The 18,923-nt window shown below is 36.8% G+C and overlaps 1 protein-coding gene and 1 non-coding gene across 4 annotated transcripts in view; both read left to right on the forward strand.

Moving 5' to 3' along the window:
• Positions 1-18,923, forward strand: part of CCAR1 (cell division cycle and apoptosis regulator 1) — a 53,103-nt gene that overhangs the window by 19,718 nt on the left and 14,462 nt on the right. For 2 of the 3 annotated variants that reach the window (XM_029245278.1, XM_029245280.1), the window contains exons 7-17: positions 239-353; positions 450-642; positions 3,229-3,358; positions 3,618-3,779; positions 6,252-6,477; positions 7,067-7,180; positions 7,725-7,891; positions 8,626-8,836; positions 9,653-9,736; positions 12,879-13,064; positions 17,894-18,085. In XM_029245278.1, coding sequence (XP_029101111.1) covers positions 239-353; positions 450-642; positions 3,229-3,358; positions 3,618-3,779; positions 6,252-6,477; positions 7,067-7,180; positions 7,725-7,891; positions 8,626-8,836; positions 9,653-9,736; positions 12,879-13,064; positions 17,894-18,085 — 1,780 coding nt within the window. The remainder of the gene's footprint in view (positions 1-238; positions 354-449; positions 643-3,228; positions 3,359-3,617; positions 3,780-6,251; positions 6,478-7,066; positions 7,181-7,724; positions 7,892-8,625; positions 8,837-9,652; positions 9,737-12,878; positions 13,065-17,893; positions 18,086-18,923) is intronic. The other variant, XM_029245281.1, reaches the window with a different exon arrangement.
• Positions 7,529-7,593, forward strand: LOC114883525. Its single transcript, XR_003790618.1, has one exon. It is a non-coding gene; the product is annotated as a small nucleolar RNA SNORD98 (small nucleolar RNA).

Here is an 18,923-nt window from a genome sequence, read left to right on the forward strand (position 1 = left end):
GGACACAGTATTAGGAGGATACAGGGTAGAAAATTACCTCTTACACTTGAAACTGTTTATAAAGCAAGGTTGAAACACGATCAGTTCTAAAAATAAGTCTAGGAGGTATGTCTATTTTTTAAAAAAGCTTTTTAGGCTTCCATTTCTGGTATAGTTTACTTTAAAATGCTAAATATATAAATCTTTTTTGGAGGAATCTCTTCTAATTGTGTTCGTATTTACCTTAATTTTTTTTTAGCGCTGTCAAAGGGAAAACCCCCCAAGCGGGTGACAGAGTATTGGTTGAAGCTACGTATAATCCCAATATGCCTTTTAAGTGGAATGCACAAAGAATTCAAACACTACCAAATCAGGTATATAAAATAGGTATTATGAAAACTTGGTGGTTGGGTCTTCCAATTTACAAAGATTTTTCTTTTTAAAAATTTTTTTTCTTTATTTTTGTTAAGAATCAGTCGCAAACCCAACCTTTACTGAAGACTCCTCCTGCCGTACTTCAGCCAATTGCACCACAGACGACATTTGGTGTTCAGGCTCAGCCCCAGCCCCAGTCACTGCTGCAGGCACAGATTTCAGCAGCCTCTATTACGCCACTATTGCAGACACAGCCCCAGCCTTTATTACAGCAGCCACAGCAGAAAGGTATTACATGCAATGTATCTTTTCCTTTTAGGGTTCAGACTAACACACAACTGTTCGGTTATTGAAATAATGAGAGTATGGTATTAATTACAAAAAAGGCAGGAACTTCCAGAATACTTGAAAGGAAACGTAAATATCTTGTGTTAAGCACTTCTACTTGTATAGCAATTTGGAAGTGTTTTATTTTATTTCTCTTATTCAAAGACATACTCTTTGTGAACTTAAATATCAAAACTAATAATCCCCTGTCCCCCTATTGGCATCTTGTCATTTACAGAAGAAAATGTTTTGAGCCTTATTTTCTTAATGAACATAACATTTTATATACATGTAGAGTCTGGTGGCAGCACTTTACTCATTGAACCATAGTGCATCAAATAAATGAGCTGTGTTTTATTGTTTTCTTTTCTTTTTTTTTTTTAAATAAATTTATTTATGGCTGCGTTGGGTCTTCGTTGCTGCCCACCGGATTTCTCTGGTTGCGGAGATTGGGGGCTACTCTTCGTTGTGGTGCGCGAGCTTCTCATCGTGGTGGCTTCTCTTTGTTGCGGAGCACGGGCTCTAGGCACATGGGCTTCAGCAGTTTAGGCTCGCGGGCTCTAGAGTGCAGGTTCAGTAGTTGTGGCGCACGGGCTTAGTTGCTCCGCGGCATGTGGGATCTTCCCAGACCAGGGCTCGAACCCGTGTCGCCTGCATTGGCAGGCGGATTCTTAACCACTGCCCCACCAGGGAAGTCCCTGAGCTGTGTGGGGGTTTTTTTGTTGTTGTTGTTGTTGTTTATTTATTTTTGGCTGCATTGGGTCTTCGTTGCTGCACGCGGGTTTCTCCCTAGCTGTGGCGAGTAGGGGCTGCTCTTCATTGCGGTGCATGGGCTTCTCATTGCATTGGCTGCTCTTGTTGCGGAGCACGGGCTCTAGGCATGCAGGCTTCAGTAGTTGTGGCACGCGGGCTCTAGAGCGCATGCTCAGTAGTTGTGGCGTGTGAGCTTAACTGCTGCGTGGCATGTGGGATCTTCCCGGACCAGGGCTCAAACCCGTTTCCCCTGCGTTGGCAGATTGATTCTTAACCACTGCACCACCAGGGAAGCCCTGAGCTGTGTTTTAAATTTTCTTTTGCAAATTGATAATTTGAAACTCTGTACGTTTTCTTATCAAAATAATATTAAAAATGATAGCCTTGACTTTAGCAGAAGTCTACTTAATTGGTATTTTTAAAAAATGTAATTGTGGCATTTTCTCTTATCATAAATTGACACAAATATAGCAAAGTTATAAAACAGATTTCAGTGTAATGAGCTATTAAAATGAGCACCAGTGTAATCACTACTTGTTAACTATTTTTCTTTTTTAATAGTTTTACTCTAAGTATGCATGCTCATAAATATACTTTAGCTTTGTTTGTTTTTGAATTTTACATAATGTGTGATTCCACCTATATAATGTGTGTAAGACTTTTGTTCAACATTATGTTTTAAAGTTTTTCATATTTATTCCATGAGGCTCTAGTTTCTTTGTTTTCATTATTGTACAATATTCCATTGTATGAATATTGTACAATATTCCATTGTATGAATATTGTACAGTTTATATGTTTTTCTTTGCTAAACGTTTGGATTGTTTCTAGTTTTTGTTTTCTGAAAACACTGCTGTGAGTGGTCATAATGCAAGCATTATGACATTTCACCCCTGTTTATATTAAGCATGCCTTTCCTAAAAGAGAATCCTTTCCTATATTACCAGAATCTACTGTCACTTCTAAGAAAAAGCATTTAGATACCCTGTTTATATTCAGACCTCCCCAGTTGTCTCCGAAATGTCTTTTAAAAAGGTTGTTTTTTGTTTCCTAAACGAAAAGGTAGTCAAGTTTCATGTGTTGTATCTGGTTATGTTTCTTTAGTCTTTTTTATTCCAAAATGGTTTCCCACTTTTTGTTTCTTCGTTTATAACATTGACTTTTTAAGAAATTGGTCTAGTTGACTTGTAGATTCTTTCGGAATGTTGTGTTCTGGATTTGTCTTGATTCCTTGTGATATTTTCACCTTGTTTCTCATTCTGCCATATAAACTATAAACTAGAAGTTAAGTCTAAAGGCTTTTGGCAAGACTACATTATAGGTGATGTTTTCTAATTCATACTGCATCATACTAGAAGGCACGTGTAGTTAGATTCTTCTACTATTTTTGATGTTAAATTTGATTACTTGGTCAAGTGGTGGCCGTAGATCTCTCCATTATAGAGGTTCTTTTTCTTTGTGTGGATAATGTCTGGATGATACTTTGGTGCTCTGCGAATGTCTTGTTGTATAGCGGTCTTTGGTTTAATATCTGTAGGTCAGAGATTGGCAAACTACAGCTCTTGGATTTGGTCTGTGGCCTGGTTTTCTATGGTCCCTGAGCTAAAAATGGTTTTTACATTTTTAAACAATTATTTTAAAATATACAAATATGCAGATGGTCTCTACCATTTACCATTTATGGGTCACAAAACCTAAAATATTAGCCAAATTTTTCTGTATAAAATTTGACCAAGTAATGCTTTTGAGCTTCATTTAAATAAATTAAAACATCTTTTTCTGTGTCTTTTAAAGCTGGTTTATTGCAACCTCCTGTCCGTATAGTTTCACAGCCACAACCAGCACGAAGGTTAGATCCACCATCCAGATTTTCAGGAAGAAATGACAGAGGGGATCAAGTGCCCAACAGAAAAGATGACCGAAGGTATGTTTTTAAAAGTATACTTTTGATGGTGGTGATGGTTGCACAGTGTGAATGCACTTAATGCCACTGAACTGTGTACTTCAAAATGGTTAAAATGGTAAGTTTATTATATTATTTATATTTTACCACAATTTTCAAAAAGTTATTAAAAAAATGTATACTATGGATTTTTGCTTATATTACCTGTGACATTTATTTCACTAAAGAACTCTTCAGTAATGCCAGAAATAATAGTAATTTTAGAAAAATTTCCTTTAAGTCGTGAAAGGGAGAGAGAAAGACGTAGATCCAGAGAAAGATCTCCTCAGAGAAAACGTTCCCGGGAGAGATCTCCTCGAAGAGAGAGAGAACGGTCACCTCGGAGAGTTCGACGTGTTGTTCCACGTTACACAGTTCAGTTTTCAAAGTTTTCTTTAGATTGGTAAGTTCTTTTTTTCCCCATTGTTTTCTTAAATTACTAATTTCATAATTTTGTGTAATTTGGAGGAATGTGATACATTGAGAGATATTTTTCTTACAACTTTCATTTCCTGACATTTGGTGCTCTTAGTTATATAAGGGCAGAAATGCATTTGAAGTAGCATTTTAGTTCTTTGCAAGAGTGCATTATTTTCATACACTCATTAAAGATACCAGCCACTGAAAAAGGCAGCCCCTCTGTAATGGAGTAGTTCCTTAAAGGTAAAATTATTTAAGATTCAGATTTATTGATAACTTTACTAAGGGCACCCATAGTTCATTGTGTATGATGAAGTAATGATACAGTAGTGACCAATTATTTTAAGTTAGCTGTGGCCATGTAGTATAATAGAAACGCAGGTCTACATATATACTCACAAGACATGTAACATATACACGTGTGTGTATACATCAATACATTTTTTAGCCTTTGAAATCAGAGGTAAGTAGAAAGTTACCAAGAATTTCTGAGCTTCACTTGTGAAATGGAACTTATATCAACTAGCAGAATTATTGTGAGGTTGAGTTGATTTCATGTATCTAAAGCACTTATAACCCAGTGTATGGCAGTTGTAGATACTCAGTGGTGGTTGGGATGTGGTGACCAACTAGGTAATAGCTGCAAAATCATAATTCATGTAGAGGCAAATTGGTAAATGACTAATCTGCTCTAATGGAAAGGAAGAATCATCTAAAGGTCTCGGGGCTGGCAATTGTGTGTAAGATAAATTAATAGATGGAAAAAACAAATTTACAGTAAAATAAGAAAAATGAATCATTAATAGTGTTTAAAGCTGTTCGGCATAGGAACAAATAACTGTGCGCAGTGTCTTGAGAGGGTATTGCTGCATTTCAACAAAGTATAATAATTAATATTCATAATACTGGCCTACAAAAGTTAAAATTTCTATTTATTCAGTTCTAGATTGAGTAAATCAGTGTAGTATTTAAGGTACTCAGTGCCCAAAAAAATCTTGCTTGATGACTTTGCTTAATTGTTAATGTAGTAGATGTTCATTTACTCTTGCATGTGGTCAAATCATCAACTATTCTTAATTTTTACTAGTTTTCTTGTTATCCCTGTTTACTTGTATACTTAAAAAATATCTTGTCTGCATATTTCAGAGAAATTCATTGGAAACAAAACCACTTCTCCAGCCCCAGAAATATTAACTAGAGCAGCTCTGCTTTTAAACTCATCTGTTCCCAGTCTAGAATGCTATTCTGGGAGGAGCTGATACTTAGGATATAAATTGAGCAGCTGTCTTTCTCCTTCCAAGTTAAATCTTCACAGTTTCACTTCATTACTTTTTTGCTGTACGCGGGCCTCTCACTGTTGTGGCCTCTCCCGTCGCAGAGCACAGGCTCCGGACGCACAGGCTCAGCGGCCATGGCTCACAGGCCCAGCCGCTCCGCGGCATGTGGGATCTTCCCGGACCGGGAAACGAACCCATGTCCCCTGCATCGGCAAGTGGACTCCCAACCACTGTGCCACTAGGGAAGCCCCATTCTCTATTTCTTATTTTTAGGTTTCACATAAAAAGACATCCCTGTAGATACATTAGTTCATATTACGTACTCTTGCCTTTAGTTGTCATTTGAAAGGACGGTGTAGTTATCTTTTCATCTTACAGACTATTGGTGTTTTCCACTTTTCATTATGCTTTTAACAGAAATCTCTTGGCCTATTAACCAGATTGATTTACTTTTGAGTTTCTCTCCTTTAAAAGCTCTGTTTCTTAGGAAAAAGTAAATCATCCTTTAAAAAAAAAAATTCATTATGCCAGATTTAAAAGGCAAGAAACTTATCCTCTCTTTACATAGTAAGTAATCCAGTATGGATCTTAATCATTAGATAGAGAGGTATGGAGATGTGGATAATCCAAAAAACGTTTGGATTTTGTTTTCATGTAGACTTTTATATTTAATTTTAAATTAACTATGCCTGATCTGGGATCTTAATGTAGAATAAAGGTTGTATTTTTTCCGACACTGTATAAACCTGATTGAGGAGCACTCATACTAATTGGTACCACTCTTATTCCTTTTTTATATCCATTTTATATGAATCATAATTTTCTCAAAAATGCAGCTTCAACTGAGGCAGAATTGCTTTTGTTCAGATCTTTTCTGGAGCTTGAAGTTATTTCAAAGGGTCTTGTCTAAATGAATTTTAAGCTACACACAAAAAATAAAGAAATAACGGTAACACGTAGATACTAGTTATTTATTCAAAGCTGTAAGTAAACATATTTGAAAATGCCATTTCCATGTACTTCTGTGTAAATCTATAGCTCATTCATTAACAGTGACTGTTCATTTTCAGCTGGCTGTTAACTGTATCAGATTATATATTTAGCTTTAGAATTGAATGAACCTTTGCATAGTATTTGGTGTTAAGGCTCTTTATTCACTCCTTATGTCTGTTTTTCAGTCCTAGTTGTGACATGATGGAACTAAGGCGCCGTTATCAGAATTTATATATACCTAGTGACTTTTTTGATGCTCAGTTTACATGGGTGGATGCTTTCCCTTTGTCAAGACCATTTCAGCTGGGAAATTACTGCAATTTTTATGTAATGCACAGAGAAGTAGAGTCCTTAGAGAAAAACATGGCCATTCTTGATCCACCAGATGCTGATCACTTATACAGTGCAAAGGTTTGTATTCTGTGATACACAGCTAAAATTTCTGAGTAGTTATTCATATTAAGAATGTATGTGGAATTAATCTTCAGAAAGTGGTTATTACATTTAAGATCTGAATGCCTGTGTTTTCTTCTTGTCTCCCAGATTCTGTTTTGGTTATTTAAGTAATATAACCTCTTTTTGCCTTAACTCTTGAGCTGTAAAAATGTTGTTATTGCTTTAACATTTTGAACCTTATAAAAATGTGAAGATGAAGTTCATTTTATTGAGCTTTTTGGAATGTTCTATGACTTCTGGTAGCCCAAGATAAAAATGTAATGTTGGGTGAATGCACTATATGTGAGTCTTCAGGGTAACATTCAGTACATTGTTTATGGTCATTAGTTTTCTGCTATTCGAAAAACATTGATCAAAAAGCATTCCTTGAAAAGTTAAAACTATGTAATTATAAGGTATCTAATACCATTTCTGCTATAGTGTTTTACTTTCCAATTTTATAAAAAACTTCAGATATCTATTATGTAAGGATAATTAGTAGTGCTTCTCATTTTTTTACATTACTTTAGACTTTTGACAGGATTGAATTATTTGACTATAATAGGTAATGCTGATGGCTAGCCCTAGTATGGAAGATTTGTATCATAAGTCATGTGCTCTTGCTGAAGACCCACAAGAACTTCGAGATGGATTTCAACATCCTGCTAGACTTGTTAAGGTAAAGTGAAACATTTATTTAAACTTTAGGTGTATATTTGCTTTGCTTAGTTCTAACTGTGTATATATAGAATTAAAAAATACTACCATTTAAATTTTGTTGATTTGTTTTATATCTAATTTTAATATAGTTACGGCACTCAATGATGTAGATGTTTTTCTCATTGCAGATTAACGGCTATATCTTATTTGTATGTCACTAGTTCAACTGTCGTTTTGATGTTTTGTATTTGAAGCATAGTAAAATCTTAGTGATAATGGGTTTAGTGTATCAGGATGCTCTTAAACTTTGAATTATAGCTTGTTTCTTTAAAAGAACTTTTTATCTGAGGAAATATTTTAGAAGGATGAGTTATGATGTATAAATCCTATTCCATTGCTGAAATGCAGTGTGGAACACGATGAACTGAACTCTTCCTTGACTGACAGATACCCGAGGTAGTAAAAATGATATTAGAAAGGTTTGTTCCTTTACTTTTCCAGTATTTCATTTGTAATTTGACAAGTTGCTTAATATATGTAAATGATTCTTTGTTTTAAATTAGTTTTTAGTGGGCATGAAAGGCAAGGATGAAGCCATGGCCATTGGAGGCCACTGGTCTCCTTCGTTGGATGGACCAGACCCAGAAAAAGACCCCTCTGTGTTGATTAAGACTGCTATTCGTTGTTGTAAGGCTCTGACAGGCATTGATCTAAGTGTATGCACACAATGGTAAGTACCAATTCATTTCTTGATTAGAAATGTTTTTCTAATAGTTATATAGATGTTCTTGTCTATCAGCCTTCTCCCCCACCCCTTATTTTAGCAATCTTGATCATGCAGGTAATCTCAAAGGAAAATACTAATTTTAGCAAAAGTTTATTTGGTGCCAAAAATGTTTGGGGGAAAAAGGATTAAGAACTAATCAAAATGAACTGAAATTTTTAATGTTTTGTTATGCTGAACTTTGGAAGTTGGATGTATGTTGAAAATATTTTTCATTTCATGCATAGCTGGAGAAGATCGTCAAGAGAGAACTTCATTTCATTATAATTCTTTTGTTATAAAATGATGTAGTTGCTGATTATTTTTGTTCAGCCATATTTTCTCTTGAGGCTTATTTGTCCTGTGTATTTTAGTATATTTCTTGTGACTTAATTGAGAATATTCTTTTTTTAGCACATGAAATCTGAACAGCTATCCAGCTTCTTCAGGTATTCTCTAAAATATGGGTAGCTCTGTAATCAAACTTTGAAAATGCCTTGGGGAACATATTCTTCTTTTAACCATAAAATATTGTACAAATGTACCAAAAGAGGAACTATGGCTTCTATAATTTTTTTTTCTTTAGACCAACCTCAAGTTCTTGCAGCAAAATTTCTTTACTTGATGTGCTACAAGTGAACTAGGGTCTTTAAAATGTATTTTAGAATTTTTTTTCCAACATGCTTCTTCCCTTGCAACAGGTACCGTTTTGCAGAGATTCGCTACCATCGCCCTGAGGAGACCCACAAGGGGCGTACAGTTCCAGCTCATGTGGAGACAGTGGTTTTATTTTTCCCGGATGTTTGGCATTGCCTTCCCACCCGCTCAGAGTGGGAAACCCTCTCCCGAGGATACAAGCAGCAGCTGGTCGAGAAGCTTCAGGGTGAACGCAAGGAGGCTGATGGAGAACAGGCACTGAACGCTAATCCCTTTTTCTATTTCCGCTTCTCACAGGCACAGGAACACAGGCACAAATGCACACCACACACTACATAACAAACACACATGGAGGAACATAACTCGTAACAGCGACTGGTAATCCAGCTTTCAGCAGTATAGTTGTATGTTCTTTTCTCTTAAAAAAAAAAATCTGTCTATTCTAACTTTAAGAGTGCTGAGACCTCAAAGGAAAATAAGTTGTGCTTAAATTGCACAGAATTTTGTTTTTATCATAGGTCTAGTTGCTGGAATCTGGGACCAGTTGTTGAGCAAGATTCAGTATTAAGCCATTTTAAACATTTTGCCATTTTCTAAAATTTAAAAAATTTTCTCTTTCACGGTCATCAGTTCTAGTCATGGATATTTGAAATTGGACAACCACAAGTCTGAGAGATTTGAAATTTCAGGCTATGTGGCATCGTCTTTGGTACATTTGAAAGGTCTGACTAAATCAGTCTTAACTTTGGGTGGCTTGAAAATTGGGGCAAGATCACACACTGTTTGGTTAGTGGAGATCGGCAGTGTTTGTGCATCCCTGATATCCTTTGTGTTGTAATTTATCACCCTTTTGTGTTTCACAGATCTGGCTTTGATTGGCTGATGAGTGTCTTTGTGATCAGTTAAAAGTGGTAGAATGTATGTACGTGGACTTGCCTAAATAATAACTTTAGGAGAAGACAATCTGAAACATTTGTGACCTTGCACAGATCAGCAACAGACTTTTAAAAGTAAATTACCTTTATTTTAAGGTTTCAGAATAGTAATTCTGTTCTTTACTTTGTATATCAGGATGAAGAAGAGAAGGATGATGGTGAAGCTAAAGAAATTTCCACTCCTACCCATTGGTCTAAACTTGACCCGAAGACAATGAAGGTAACTTTGAAAGTAATGGTATTTAATTTGAAATCTCTGAACAGGAATAGAGGATGTTGTGGACAGTAGTTTTTCAGATATAAGCCATTAGAAATGAAGTCCACTGGTTTTATATAAATATTCTTTGTTGTTTTTGTGTGTGTGTGTGTGTCAAAATTAAATAAAAGGTGACTTCATACATCAGTTCAGCCACTGTCGAATGTAATATACATGCGCCTATAGTATGAGCAATATTTGCTTTTTGCTTTGGGAACTAACGAAGAGGTGGAATTTCTGCACTTAATTAACTTAAATTCAAGCAGAAGGAATGAAACATAGGAAAAAGATTATGCAGTTTTTAAATAAAATTTAAAAATAAAATGTGGATTGATATACATCTGAAATAGGAAGAAGATAATTTAAGAGCCTTTTTTGAAAATCTTTGATTAACCCATCATACTAGTTTGTTTTTGCTCCCCAGCGTCTTTTGACCTATTATCTTTTTGCAGTTTTGCATCTCTGGGCCTATATTGTGAATGGAGATCCATAGATTCTACGTACATAAATTCTACATAGATCAGAAGTCTGGCTTGCTTTTGCAACTTCCTGTTTAACACATAAAAGCTGACCTTTTTATTAACTTCTGTCCTCAGCAAAATACAGGTTTTTTTCTTTTTTATGAAAGTCTAGTTTTTAAACCAGCATTGCTTTGTTTGTTTGTTTGTTTGTTTGTTTGTTTTTTGTGGTACGCGGGCCTCTCACTGTTGTGGCCTCTCCCGTTTCGGAGCACAGGCTCCGGACGCGCAGGCTCAGCGTCCGTGGCTCACGGGCCCAGCCGCTCCGCGGCATGTGGGATCTTCCTGGACCCGGGCACGAACCCGTGTCCCCTGCATCGGCAGGCAGACTGTCAACCACTGCGCCACCAGGGAAGCCCAGCATTGCTTTTTTAGTAGAGAATGTGTATCATAAGAATGTGCTCTTCTTACACTACGCCAAGTTATTTTCCTCAACGTCAGGTTTCATATAGAGTGCTATAGATTCAGAAAGTTAGATTAAGCCTGCACTCCAAGGACTTTTTGTCAAACTGATGGCTCTGCTATTGTTTCTTATTTTAAAGTTTGTATTCCTTTTCTTCTTTTTATGAATAGAAATTTATTATTTGTAAAGCACATTTCCAATAAAATTGGGATAATTTTCAGTATCTCTCCCTTAATAAAGAAAAATTTTAGTAAACAAGATGACAAATTACCCATATTATCGCGAGAAATTTTTTTTTCTTTTTTAACATCTTTGTTGGAGTATAATCGCTTTACAATGTTGTGTTAGTTTCTGCTGTATAACAAAGTGAATCAGTTATACGTATACATATATCCCAATATCCCCTCCCTCTTGGATCTACCTATCCCACCCCTCTAGGTGGTCACAAAGCACCGAGTTGATCTCCCCATGCAATGCAGCTGCTTCCCACTAGCTGTCTATTTTACATTTGGTAGTGTATATATGTCAATGCTACTCTCACTTCGTCCCAGCTTACCCTTCTCCCTCCCCACGTCCTCAAGTCCATTCTCTACGTCTGCATCTTTATTGCTGTCCTGCCCCTAGGTTCATCAGAACCTTTTTTTTTAGATTCCATATATATGTGTTAGCGTACGGTATTTGTTTTTCTCTTTCTGACTTACTTCACTCTGTGTGACAGACTCTAGGTCCATCCACCTCACTACAAATAACTCAATTTTGTTTCTTTTTATGGCTGTATAATATTCCATTATATATATATGTGCCACATCTTCTTTATCCATTCACCTGTCGATGGACACTTAGTTTGCTTCCATGTACTGGGTATTGTAAATACTGCTGCAATGAACATTGTGGTACATGACTTCTTTTGAATTACGGTTTTCTCAGGGTATATGCCCAGTAGTGGGATTGCTGGGTCATATGGTAGTTCTGTTTTTAGTTTTTTAAGGAACCTCCATACTGTTCTCCATAGTGGCTGTATCAATTTACATTCCCACCAACAATGCGAGAGGGTTCCCTTTTCTTCACACCCTCTCCAGCATTTACTGTTTGTAGGTTTTTTGATGAAAACTTGTATTCCTTTTGATTATAAATATAAGGCATGCTTATTTTAAAAATTGGTGTATGCATAAAAAATTGAAGAAAAAAAATTCTCAAGCCTTTCATTCAAACACAGCTTTTCTTTAAAATTCTATGCATTTATATATGGAATTTAAGAAAAAACAAAACTGTCATGAAGAACCTAGGGGTAAGACAGGAATAAAGACTGTGTCCTACTAGACCTACTAGAGAATGGACTTCAGGATATGGGGAGAGGGAAGGGTAAGGTGTGACAAAGCGAGAGAGAGGCATGCACATATATACACTACCAAACGTAAGGTAGATAGCTAGTGGGAAGCACCCGCTTAGCACAGGGAGATCAGCTCAGTGCTTTGTGACCGCCTGGAGGGGTGGGATAGGGAGGGTGGGAGGGAGGGAGACACAAGAGGGAAGAGATATGGGAACATATGTATATGTATAACTGATTCACTTTGTTATAAAGCAGAAACTAACACACCATTGTAAAGCAATTATACTCCAATAAAGATGTTAAAAAAATTCTATGTATTATTTTCCATTATATTTTCTGGGTACAAGCTGGTTGGTTGGTTGGTTGTTTGGTTCTAATCATGTTGTGTAAAAAAGTTGCTGTCTCCTTTTCAATTAATAATAGAGTTTCACATGTAATTATTTTTGAATGTTCTATACTGTTCCATTTAGTTGATGTACTGCTTTTTTTTCTTTGGTATTACCCTTTTATTGGATATTTAGATTCTTCACTTTTTTGGAGGAAGGGATTATGACAAGGAATGTATCCATATAAAAAGTTCCTTTCTTGTGTTTAGGTTATTTCCTTAGGGTAAATTCCCAGAAATTAGAATTTCTGGGTCAAAGAGCATTAACTTCTTCAAAGCATCTTAAAACATGTTGCAAATTATTTTCAAAAAATACTCTGTTGGTTTGCATTTTCACAAACCTTTTTATGAGCTGTACAACTGTCCCTTTCACCAAAATTTTTAAAAAAATCATACAAAAGATCATTGCACAGTTCCCTATTTCACTATCCTGCTTTCTTTTTCTGTGTTTTTATGGTGTGTATATTTAGGTAAATGATCTCCGAAAAGAATTAGAAAGTCGAGCTCTTAGTTCCAAAGGGTTAAAATCCCAGTTAATAGCCCGATTGACAAAACAGCTTAAAGTAGAAGAGCAAAAAGAAGAACAAAAGGAATTAGAGAAATCTGAGAAAGAAGAGGAAGAGGAGGATGATAGGAAATCTGAAGATGATAAAGAGGTATATACTCCTAAAAATACCCTGTACCCCTTTGTAAGCATTTTCTTCTCCCACCCCTTCAGCCGCTGGAAGCCACTGATCTGTTTTCCTGTAGTTTGCCTTTTCCAATATATCATGTAAATGGAATTACATAACCTTTTTAGTCTGACCTCTTTAACTTAGCATGACGCATTAGAGATTCACCCATTTTATTGTGTTTCTATAGTTTGTTCCTTTACATTTCTGAATAGTATTCATAGTATCAGTGTATCAGTTTGTTTATTCATTCTCCACTTGAGACACAGTTGAGTGATTTCCAAGTCACGTATTTTATTCCTCCCTCTTGAAAATGAATAATAATGTTTTAGATATAAAAAATGAAATGAAATTTGGTGGACAAAGCCACTAAGTTCAGAGATGGAGTTCTAGTGAAGTGCTTCTGTGAGAATTGTGCTGCTTTAAAGCTGTGCGTTTGATTGCATTTCAGTCCTTAAGACTCAGAGGCTGTTTATTCACTCCCATTTATGCCTCAGTCTTACGCCCAGAAGAGTAACTTATGGATGTTTTCTGAATTTGAAACATGGGGATATCAGAAGTGTGTTACAACACCAGTAATTGGATAAACTGACATTATGTGTTTCCCGATGGAATGCATTGTGAAGTATACGTCATTATTTATGAAGTATTCCTGCCGAAAATGTTTTACCTTAATCTAATTTTAAGAAAACATAAATTTAGAATGTACGAAATTCTACAAAGCAGCTTGTCTGATCTTTCAAAAAATGTCCATGTAATGAAGGAAGAAAAATGGTTTAGATTACAGAAGGTTAACAAGACATGACGACTGAATGCACTGAGCGAAACTTGACTGGATCCCGGATAGAGGGGGAAAAAGCCATAGAGTATTTTTGGGGTAATTGGAGAAATTTGATTATGGATGTGATATTAGATAATGAAGAACTTAAATTTCTTGGATGTGATAATGATTTTGTAATTATGTAGGAAAATTACCTTGTTCTGAAGAGATGCATAATTTCTTATTTTACTATATAAGTTATATTTATTTTTATAGTGAAACTGTCTCAGAGTTGGCCAGCAGGAGGCCTTTCAAGTTGTCTTCTGTGTTCTTGGAAATGTTCTCGTCATTTTCTGAGAACTTTCCTATTTTGCAGCACAATACAGTGTTGTAGTCTCGCCGTGTGCTACCCCTGCCCTATTACTGAGATCAGCCATTTCCCCGGCAAGTCCTGGTACCTTTTAGTGAAGAATGGTACATCACATTTACTACAATAAAGTCATAAGTTTGTACTAATATCTCCAATTCTACTCCAGCATCACAGAGTTCATTCTAGTTTTCTCTCTTTCCATGTATCTTAACTCCTTTCTCCAATAATGAGAAACATACCTTCTATTATACTTAATATATTTGCTTACTTTCTCAGTTGTCCATCACACTCCCTCTCCAATTTGAATATCCTCACTCTGCTCTCATTCCCCGCCCTGTGCTTTCTCTGTATGGATACCTTCCTTGCTTCATTTGGGTTTCAATTCCTGGTAACTGGGCAGCTCATCTGCTCTGGGCCATTGTAGCACTCCTTCCTCACAGCCTCCATCCCCTGTATAGACACCTGCTTTGCTTGTAGGAATTGCTTTAGAACTGAATTGTTCAGGACAGGAAGAGCAGAAAAAGAAGGCAAAGAGTTGATTTTCACTTTTTGATGTTAGTGGCCTTTGGTGCTCAAATCCTAGATCCATTGATTTATTGGGGTTCAGAATTGGTGATAATCATAATTCTTATTCTGTGTTCACCTATTCCCCTCATCTGCTGTTTGGTTACCCAGGTGGTACAGGTTTGCCTTTTGGTAAATTCATATAGAAGAAGGCAGGATCAATACTTGATTCTTCTCTTTCTTTTTAAAATATAGAATATTAGGACTTCCTTGGTGGTCCAGTGGTTAAGACTCTGTGCTTCCACTGCAGGGGGCATGGGTTCAATCCCTGGTTGGGGAACTAAGATCCCACATACCGCATGGTGCGGCCAAAAAATATTTGTGTGTGTGTGTGTGTGTGTGCTGCTAAATCAAGCACTATTTTTGTTTGTTTATCCAGCTTTCATGAAAATGCATTGGTTCCCTGCCATCTTCAGGTGGTTACCTGTTTGTTTTTATTTTAATTTTTTTATTTTTTTTGGCTGTGTTGGGTCTTTGTTGCTGCTTGAGGGCTTTCTCTAGTTGCAGTGAGCAGGGGCTACTCTTATTGTGGTGCGCGGGCCTCTCATTGCGGTGGCTTCTCTTGTTGCGGAGCACGGGCTCTAGGTGCACAGGCTTCAGTAGTTGTGGCACACGGGCTTGGTAGCTGTGGCTCGTGGGCTCTAGAGTGCAGGCTCAGTAGTTGTGGCACACGGGCTTAGTTGCTCCGCGGCATGTGAGATCTTCCTGGAACAGGGCTGTAACCCATGTCCCCTGCATTGGCAGGTGGATTCTTACCCACTGTGCTACCAGGGAAGTCCAGTAACCATTTTTTTGGTTTTTTTTACATCTTTATTGGAATATAATTGCTTTACAATGGTGTGCTAGTTTCTGCTTTATAACAAAGTGAATCATTTATACATATACATATGTTCCCATATCTCTTCCCTCTTGCGTCTCCTTCCCTCCCACAGTAATAGTTTTTTGTTTTGTTCCCTTGCTTTTGTTTTCTTTAAGGAATTCTGATGTCTTGTATTGACCTTTTTTGCTTCCTCAACATTGGTCACTTTTTCTTGAATACTTTTCATTTCTTTTTGATTTTTAAGATTTCCACATTACCTTCTGTTCTTTTAAGGCATTATCTCTTGAGTTTATTTTCTTTTTTATTCCTTCTAGTTATTTTTAAATTTCTGAAACTATCTTTTCTGATTGTTCCCTAAATTCTGTCACCTTATTTTCTTTTTGTTTTTTTTAGATATGGACCCTTTTTTTTTTTAATGTATATATTTATTTATTTATGGCTGCATTGGGTCTTCGTTGCTACGCACGGGCTTTCTCTAGTTGCGGCGAGCGGGGGCTTGTTGCGGAGCACGGGCTCTAGGCGTGCAGGCTCAGTAGTTGTGGCTCGCAGGCTCTAGAGTGCAGGCTCAGTAGTTGTGGCGTACGGGCTTAGTTGCTCCGCGGCATGTGGGATCTTCCCGGACCAGGGCTCGAACCCGTGTCCTCTGCATTGGCAGGCGGATTCTTAACCACTGCACCACCAGGGAAGCCCTGGACCATTTTTAAAGTCTTTATTGAATTTGTTATAATATTGCTTCTGTTTTTTTTTTTTTTTTGATGTTTTGGTTTTTTGGCTGCAAGGCATGTGGGATCTTAGCTCCCTGACCAGGCATCAAACCTGAACTCCCTGCATTGGAAGTCAAAGTCATAACCACTGGACCACCAGGGAAGTCCCTGTCACCCCATTTTCTACTTTTAAAATTCTTATTCATGTTGTTCTTTCATATCTTGTAACATTTTCTTTTCCTTTTTTAAATATTTATTTATTTGGTTGTGTCAGGTCTTAGTTGTGGCAGGCAGGCTCCTTAGTTGCGGCTCGCCGGCTCCTTAGTTGTGGCATGTGAACTCTTAGTTGTGGCCTGCATGTGGGATCTAGTTCCCTGACCAGGGATCAAATGCAGGCCCCCTTCATTGGGAGCACAGGGTCTTAACCACTTTGCCACCAGGGAAGTCCCTGTAACATTTTCTTAATGTCTTTTAGCACACTTTAAAATAGTAAGTTAAGATTTTTATCTGCCTTTTGGCCATGGCTTTCTGGCCCACTTTCATTGTCTGCCAGAGATGTGATTCTGCTCCTTGTTCTTTTTTTTTTTTCTAATAATAACTTTGGGATTTGACCTCAGTACTTTTCTACTGCTCGTGTTTATGTGAATGTAGTTTGCCTAAAGTTTATTAGGAGATTGCTTCAGATAGCTTTTCTAACTTCACAGAGCCCTGTGTTCTGTTATTTTCTTGTTCTGTCAAAAAATATGGTGGCTTGCTGAGATTTCGATCTTTATTGCCCTCTATCACTTTTTATCTGGACCTTCTCCTCCCTTGTCTCTGTTGTCCCTGTCCGGCTCACTATTGATTTTGCTCTCAGAAGTTTCTCCTCGTTGTGGGGCCCTGTGCTGGAAGGATGCCCTGGTAAATCAGCTTTGCAAGTTCATAGGTGGGGCTAGAATGTCTGGGCCCTTTTAGATCTTAACACTGACCCCTTGTATACCCTCACTCACCTATTCCTATTTTTAGCTGCTATTCTTAAATTTACCTGCTGTGCTTTCCATTGCCTGATTATTTTATGGTTTTCCTGTTCTTAGATCCAACAGGCAACCTCGTTGCTTCCTTCTGCTTCCCCCCCACACACAGATGTCAGTAACACATAGATGTTGGGGTCTGCTCACTTGTATATTGGGGTTTGTGGGGATACCTTATCACCTCGTTTTGTTGTGCATATACATGGATTTTGGTTTTGGTATCTAGATTATTCTGTCTCTTTCTAAATGTGAGGATTCAGGTAGACCCACAAACTATGTTACCACCACTGTTTTCCCAGAATCTCCTGATTTATATGATGTTAATATAGGTTTGTCGGGTTTTTTTCCTCTTTAGAAGGCAATTTCTTATGCTGGGAAATTGAAAAGAAAGAGAATTAGGAGCCATAAAAGCTGCTGTCCTCTTTATTAAATTTGAGCTTTACTCCCTTCTTAGCCCTTAAGGTTGGTATTATCATCGTAAGGAGTCATAGAAATTTGCCCTTTTTCTTTACATATGGTATACATTTGGTATGTATACATAATGTACATGCAGGTTTAACCATTACTTAAAATTTCAAATATGTAGGAAGAAGAAAGAAAACGTCAAGAGGAACTAGAACGCCAGCGTCGGGAAAGAAGATATATTTTGCCTGATGAGCCAGCCATCGTTGTACATCCAAACTGGGCCGCAAAAAGTGGCAAGTTTGATTGTAGCATCATGTCTTTGAGTGTTCTTTTGGACTACAGATTAGAGGATAATAAAGAACATTCATTTGAGGTAATGTTTTAAGTTTGAATTGGGATCCAAATAAAGTTCACACGTTGGTTAATATATCTCTTAAATCTCTTTTGAGTGCCCCTTTCACTGTTTTTGTTTTTTGTATTTTCCTTACAGTGTATTTTTTGGGGAAAGAACAACCAGATGATGTTCGCTACAGACTCACTTTTGCTTATTGCATTCCTGTGATATGGTTTAAATGTTGTTCTGGCCTCTCTGTTTCCCATAAATTGATATTTGGACCTAAAGTCTCAATCCGGTTCAGGTTCAATTATTTTTTTCCCAAGACTACATCACAAGTAGTGGTGTAGTGGTATGTTCTTTTATCAGGATATTATTGGGAGACATATGATACAATAATCTCTAATTGCTTCTCTTGGGAATGTGGTAGCACTTTATTATTTACTCTAGAATTAAAATACCATTTAGTGGGATTGAAACTTGTGATTGATTTAGGTGTAAGATAAAATAATTGATGTTTATATTTTCAACATGAATCTGTTTCTTTGTACCATTACTTTAGAATAGCTTTACAACAAACAGTTCATGTCATTTTTCAAAACAGTTGAAATGCACTTTCATCCCTAAGTAAGTGATTGCTTCATTCTTTAAACAAAACAATGTAAAATATCCCCAAATATCAGTTTTGTAAATAGCCTGTACAAAATTATAATTGTGTTCAATTATTGTATCTTATCAACATGTCTCACATTGTGTTATTTGATAAATTATACTGTAAAAATCAATCATACCTACTTGACCCAGGAGGCATTGTTCACCAGATGGTAAGATAAAAATGAAGTGCTTAGACTAGAGACATTTGCAAACAAATATAGAG

This window comes from Monodon monoceros, unplaced genomic scaffold (genome assembly GCF_005190385.1).
Source record: "Monodon monoceros isolate NGI ecotype Baffin Bay Population unplaced genomic scaffold, NGI_Narwhal_1 Super_Scaffold_4, whole genome shotgun sequence".
Lineage (NCBI taxonomy): Eukaryota > Metazoa > Chordata > Mammalia > Artiodactyla > Monodontidae > Monodon > Monodon monoceros.